At 36.2% G+C, this 6,649-nt stretch overlaps 1 protein-coding gene across 3 annotated transcripts in view; it reads left to right on the top strand.

The window, feature by feature from the left end:
- The first annotated feature begins 2,848 nt into the window (after window positions 1–2,848).
- smpd2b (sphingomyelin phosphodiesterase 2b) overlaps window positions 2,849–6,649 on the top strand; it is a 12,394-nt gene continuing 8,593 nt past the window's right edge. Inside the window, exons 1-4 of one of the 3 annotated variants that reach the window (XM_028576954.1) lie at window positions 2,850–3,175; window positions 5,362–5,464; window positions 5,563–5,659; window positions 5,872–5,948. In XM_028576954.1, coding sequence (XP_028432755.1) covers window positions 5,415–5,464; window positions 5,563–5,659; window positions 5,872–5,948 — 224 coding nt within the window. In that variant the 5' untranslated portion in view covers window positions 2,850–3,175; window positions 5,362–5,414. Of the gene's footprint in view, window positions 3,176–5,361; window positions 5,478–5,562; window positions 5,660–5,871; window positions 5,949–6,649 lie in introns of those variants that run through there. The other 2 variants (XM_028576955.1, XM_028576956.1) reach the window with 2 other exon arrangements.

Genomic DNA, 6,649 nt, shown 5'->3' with positions numbered 1-6,649 from the left:
ACAAATTTTTTTTTTTACTGACATTAAACATGAAATTATTTTGAAAATCAAATGAAATAATTGTCTTGAATGAGAGCTATTGTCTCTGTGCTGTAGAGTATGACCATTGATTGTTATTTATAGGGTTGGAAAAGAAATAGCGGGAGGGCAGGGTGGGGTACTGGAGATGTATTGATCATTTTCCACTGTGATGGAGATGTTAAAAGTATTGCAGGACACATATTTGAGACTGTCATCCCATGGATCCTGCTAGACAAGTGTCTACTCTGTGTGGTTCACTGGACAATTGTGATATAAAAGTTCAAATTTAAAATAATAATTGCACCTGGCTTTGAATGTCATATTTCACAAGCTAGATACAATAACACTCCTCCTCTAGCAGGTTTCTCAATTTATCTTTTATACAGACATGTTTTCGCCTTCATCAAGATTCATGTTTTTTTTTTTTTTTTATTCTGTTGTCTTTTGACTTTCAGTGTTTGCCATATGCTTCACTGAAAATAATGTGTGATTGTGCTGATATTGATAATTAATAATGAGATATCTAATGTTATGTATCATATTCTGAATGGTGTGGGCAGATTTTGTTTTGTTTTTGGTTTAAGGTGGTTTACTGTTGTCTTTGTTACCATTGTGCATTGCAATTTTATACTTCAAAGTAGAGGTTGGACTATGTAATCAAACAAATGTATCTAACAATAAAAGACGCATGGTGCCTTTGGAGCCATTTTTCCCCATTAAACATGTTTGTAAATTTGTTTTGCATGGTGGTTCTTTTCATACTGATATAACAGACGAATATGAAACCAAATATTGTGTTAGTGTTGGCTTCCACAAGTTAGCGTTATGATCTTGCTCAAACTTCTTTTTTATCCATTTTACTGAATCCATTTTATCTTAGCATTAATTTCAGGGTTCCCAAGTGTTGCACCAGATTATGACATCCAATTACAAATTGAAGGTGTGTTGCCACTGCAAATGCTGTTATCAAACATAAATCCTTTAGCAATGTATACCAGAGATTTTGGTATATTGAAATCAGAATAGAGTAGCCATATGTGATAAAGTATGATAAAATGTTCAGTGGGAATATAGCTGAAATTCAAAATCATGTCACAGAATTTGGTGCATATACAGGTAGGCCACATTTACTCATGTATTGTACTTAAGTGCAATTTTGAAGTGGCCTACTTGGCTTGAGTATTTCCTTTTTCGAATACTTTCTTCATTACATTTCAGAGGGAAATGTACTTTTTATTTCACTATATTCATCTGACAAATTTACTGTAGTTGCTGGTTACTTTTCAGATTAAGATTAAACCTGTGGTACCCAACTTTTTTTTTTTTTTTTTTTTTTAGATTTTATTATACCTTATTAAAAAGCAGTGTCTAGTTGGGGCCTCTTATCATGTTTCCATCAAAGAGTGATTTCTTGATGAAACTTATTGATAATCTAATAATCCAACAAGGGTTATATTTCTTTTTAAGTTATTTTTGGGCTTTGAATCAAGGAGTATTACTTGCTTGACTAAAAGAACTTGACCTCCCAGAAGTAATTGCGGCTGAGGCTGAATCAAACCGGAAACAACTGTCAAGTTAAAATAACACCGGATGTTCGGTGAATGACTTCACACAAAAATAAATTATTGTTTATTTGAGATGGCGTTTTTTCCAATAAGTAACTGTCTATGATAATTATATACTGTCTATGATAATTACTAATCACACCTTTCAAAATGTGTTCTATTGAGAATGTGGAGATGATGTCACTACACAGCGCCCCGCCCCCTTCCGCCATTTTGGGAGGCTACCCGCCAGAACCCTTCATTGTTTGTATTGGTAGCAGAGGAGGTTGTTGTAATTCCTCACTATTTTTAAATGCCTGGAAAACACTGCTTTGTAAAAGAAAAAATGCTCCAGTGTCTCACACGATTGTCATGGAAACCATAGGAACCATAAGTTCTTTTTTCGTTTCCCTACATGGAAAAAGCATGAAGGGAGAGCATGTCTCCGATGTGACAAGGAGACGTCGGATTTCTTGGGTGGCTGCAATTAGAAGAAAGGACCTTTCTCTGGTCCAGCACAGAGATACCACACTGACTGGAAAGGATCCCTACAGAGATAGACCTTTTAGTTTAACATGAAACAGCCCCGAAATCACCATCACCAAACTCCACCAGACTCCATGTAAATAATCAGTACTTTTAGCGTGTATAGAGCCTGCATATTTTCACATGTAAATTGGTGAATTAAGGGTTTATTTCAACCAAACCAGAGTGGTGATTGTTGGAACAGTGGAAAGATGAACAAAGACGGCTTTTGGTAGTTTTATTTAGTTTCTGTCCACTTTGAATGAAGTGTGTTTTACGATGATAAAAGTAATGATTATTTACATGGAGTCTGGTGGAGTTTGGTGATGGTGATTTCGGGGCTGTTTCATGTTAAACTAAAAGGATCTTACTCTTTAACTAAAACGTCTAGCTATCTCTGTAGGGATCCTTTCATAATGTTGTCAGACACTTAGAATAATAATCTGAGTCTGTCAGCGGCAAAAACTGAACTTTTAGTGCAAACTAACTGAAACTAACTGATTAATATACTGGACCAGTTTCAGAGATTGTTGTTTCCTATCAGTTTGTCCCTGTAAGGGCCCTTTTCTTTTGCTGCCTTCTTCTTAATTTTCTCTTAATTTCTCTGTTTAAACCATGGATGTATTAAGAGAACAAAACGCCTTAATGATAATTCCTTGAGCCGTCTTTTCCAGCTCCGTTTGTGTCGCTCTGACACTGTCGCCCCTGGCAACCGTTAGCATAGGATCCCAAAATGGTGGACGGGCTCAGACCATTGACAAATCGTGACCATAGATCGTGACGTATGTCCTCATTCCCAATACACGTGTTCAGGGAATCCTGGAGTTCCTGTTTTACCGGAAATCAACACAAATATTTGTATCCCTCGCTTGTAGGAAAAGCACGTAGCAATGGAAGTGGCCCAACACCGCTAAGTTACCGTTAGTGTTCGTTATTTGAGATGCTGCTCAACCGATTTTGATATTAATTAACTGGGATAACTATGAATAGTTAGCTAGCACGCTAACAGAGCCACAACTAACATTACAGCATAATAACGGTCAGACGGTCCAGTTAACTTCAGCTGACGTCAACAGGCTCGTGAGGTGAGTTGAATTAGCTAATAAATAAATAAACCATATTGGTAACAAGTCAACAGTAACCGGAGATGTTCCCGGTTAACGTTAGTCAAATGGCTAACGTTATTGTTTAGCAGCTGTTAACGTTATCTTACGCTAAGTGGTTAACGGTCAAATATTACAGCTACAACGTTACATGATAATGAAGGCAACTGTTACGGTTTCATCAACATATCCACTAACAAAGCACTGAGATGGCTGGGTGTAACCTTATATACTGTCTATGGGTGTAACGTTAGCATTGACGTCAGCTAAAACTTTATCCACCTTGTCTGCAATGCCAACGTTACTCAACCGCTGCATTTCTTGCCCCCAAAACACCTTCAAACAACCTGCATTTTGGGTCACATGTGTAGCTAACTTAACCTGGAGTTATTTGGCTGTGCAAAACCCAGGGTGACATGCAGGCTATAAAGGTGACAACATTTACCAGCTTTTTTTGTTTGTTTTAGTGTCCGTAAGTTTATCCTCATTTTGAGTTAAAGTCCAGTGTCGGTGCCACTAGCTGTTACCGTTACCTGGCTACGACATCTACTGTCTGTACACTCCTTTGTGGACGCATTGTACAACTTGAGGTTAATGTTTAGCCTTAGGATAGCAAAGGAATGTTTTATGTATGTCGTTTGCTCTCTCTGTAATGACACTAAAGCCCCTTGATTCTTTTCACTGCATTGCTGCTTCCCCCTTTTTCTCCCCAGACAGAGCAAAGCCATGTCAGCACTCTGTTCTGGACTGGTGTATTGTTGCCCTCCCAGGAGAAAGGAGTGAATGCAATCGCCTCTATACTTTGTCTCTTTCTAAAAAAAAGAAAAGAAAATCAACATTTCCCCCACTGTGTGACACAGTGAGTCCTGTCAGGGTCAGTTCAGTTCTCATAGGCCTAGTACATTATTAAAAAAAAAAACAGTAGCTTATTTTCAGACCTGATTAAACCTTTTAAAGATGTATATTCATTATTTTAGTATAAAGAATTGTATTCACAGTTTACGATTAGAGTATTCCAGAGGAGCAAATAAGATTTGTTTACGGTTTTTCTGTTACAAATAGTAAAAATCTGCTGAATCCTTAAAACAATTTATGGCCATGAACTGGATCTATAGTCAGGCTGCAATCTGCTTGGTTTGCCTTTTTGGTGCTTACTATGCAGTTTTTAATGTTTATTTTTGGGTTTACTTTTACCACAGACTCGTGATTGTGTGCTTTTTCAGTTTATAAAGTATATGAACTGAATTCATACGTGTGTATTTGCACTTGGTCTATAAGTGGTCCAGTTGTCCAACTCTCAAATGGCTTTACTTTGCTGAATTACTCCCATTATGTGTATTGTACAGTATATGCTGGAAGTTTTTTTTTTTTTTTTTTTTAGCTTTTATTTTGAACATGTAAATACAATACAACATCCAAAGAAAATAGTAATGTAAAAAAAGAACAGTTAAAAAAATAAAACTCCACAATTTCTTGTACTTAAAAACCTATTTACACATTCAAAAAGGAGTAGGAAGAAGTAAAACTTATGTACTCCTACCCCTTCATACCCTTTCTTTCCTATTAAATGTGTTCTACTAATAATATAATATAATAATAATGTTATAATAATAAGTCAACAGAGATAAAAAAAAATAATTAATAATTAATGGTAATTAGTGGTAATTAATGGAAATTCATATATTTACCTATAAACAATAATTCTACACATATTACACATTGTTCAGTGTAAGCCCAGATTATTAATTAATTGCACTGTTGTTATCTGTACCTCTGGAATATAGTTTCTTTGAACATCTTTTTAAATTGGAATATGTTTGGACATTGCTTTAATTCATTACTTAGTGTGTTCCACAATTTACTGCCGCTGACAGAAACTTCTCCTTGTAGTGCGAAAACTGGGAGTCTTAAAATTTGACTTTCCCCTCAAGTCATAGCCCCCCTCTCTTTCAGAAAATATTTTCTGTATGTTGCCAGGCAATAAATTGTTTCTCGCTTTGAACATAATTACACCTTTCTGAAATTCAACTAGGTCAAGTAATTTTAAGTAAGTTTGTGTGCACCCCAAGACATGCCATGCTACCTAATATGTCCATGTGGGATTAGATAACAGAAATTGACCTCAAACAACAACTTCTAACAACAGTAATGTTTATGTGTCACATTAGGAGCTGCCCCATCTGACACTCCATCACATCTACTGATTCACTGATCTGCCAGCATGGCTAACACAGACTCTGTCAATGTCCGGGTCCTCTCTCTGAACTGCTGGTCAGTGCCTGTGGTTTGTACTTATTCTTAATGTATTGGGGTTTAGTTTGTCTTAATGCATGCACAGTGTCCATACTCTATCTGATTCTTTTTTTCAGGGGGATCCGCTACCTTAGCAAGCACTGTCCTCAGCGCTATGCCATGATTGGAGATATGTTGTGCAGGGAAGAGCATGATATTGTCTTACTGCAAGAGGTTGGTGGCAGCCATTTTACAGAGTTATAAAGTTGCAGAGTCATCCCTAATCTGATTGACTTTTTTCAACTCATGCTCTTAGTTAAATGTTGTGTTTTCTGCAATGAAGACCAACCTTCGGTCATACATCTTGTAAACTCGTATGAACAATATTAATTAGGCAAAGATGGCTGGTATTCTAATTTTGTGACATATAGATTTTTTTTTTCCAGGTGTGGAGTGAGAAAGACTACCTATCCTTGAAAAGGAAACTTGCCTGTAGTCATCCTCACTCTCATTACTTCAAAAGGTAATGTTTTCACTCTAATCCCAAATTTGCTGCGCAATCTTTTCTGAACCTGTTAGCGTTGGACGTCTTTCATTCTAAGATTAAAATTCATGAGCAAGTTGTTTTCAAAAGGGTCCTGAAGTGCCCCTCTGTCAGAAAAATTTACTTGCATGACATTGATCTAAAGACCGTAAATGTAACTGAAGTCTAGGCACAACTTAATGCAGCTTAATTCTTTCTTGACCTCCATACAAAAGCACAAGACTGGGATTAATCAAAGTCCTTACCTTTCTAATCCCCTTTGCAGCTCACAGAAATGTCAACTCTAGTAGATAAATTCTCACATTTACTACAGATTACACATAGTAACTAAAGATGTAGATGGCCATGGAAACCAGGAATGTGAGTTTTTTCTTTAAACCCAGCAGTATTACCTGCATACTGAGCAATATCCAGAAGTGCAATATCTCATTCTTCTGTTTTAGTCATAGCAAATGCATATTTTCTCATCTTTAACATATATTTATACATTTGTTTTGTTTTTAGCCTATATTTATATTTTTCTCTATTACTAATTACTGTTTATGTGTGTGCTGAATGCATCATCAGGATTGCTACTTAATTTCATTCTGCTTTGTTTTGCAATTACAATAAAGGAATTCTATTCTATTCTAAACAATGATCATGTACTTGTGAAGCTGTAACTTCTAGGCAACTAACTT

Source organism: Perca flavescens, chromosome 4 (genome assembly GCF_004354835.1).
Source record: "Perca flavescens isolate YP-PL-M2 chromosome 4, PFLA_1.0, whole genome shotgun sequence".
In the NCBI taxonomy this organism is placed as follows: domain Eukaryota; kingdom Metazoa; phylum Chordata; class Actinopteri; order Perciformes; family Percidae; genus Perca; species Perca flavescens.
Note: the sequence above shows the minus strand (reverse complement) of the source record. Positions and strands in the feature narration are given on the sequence as shown.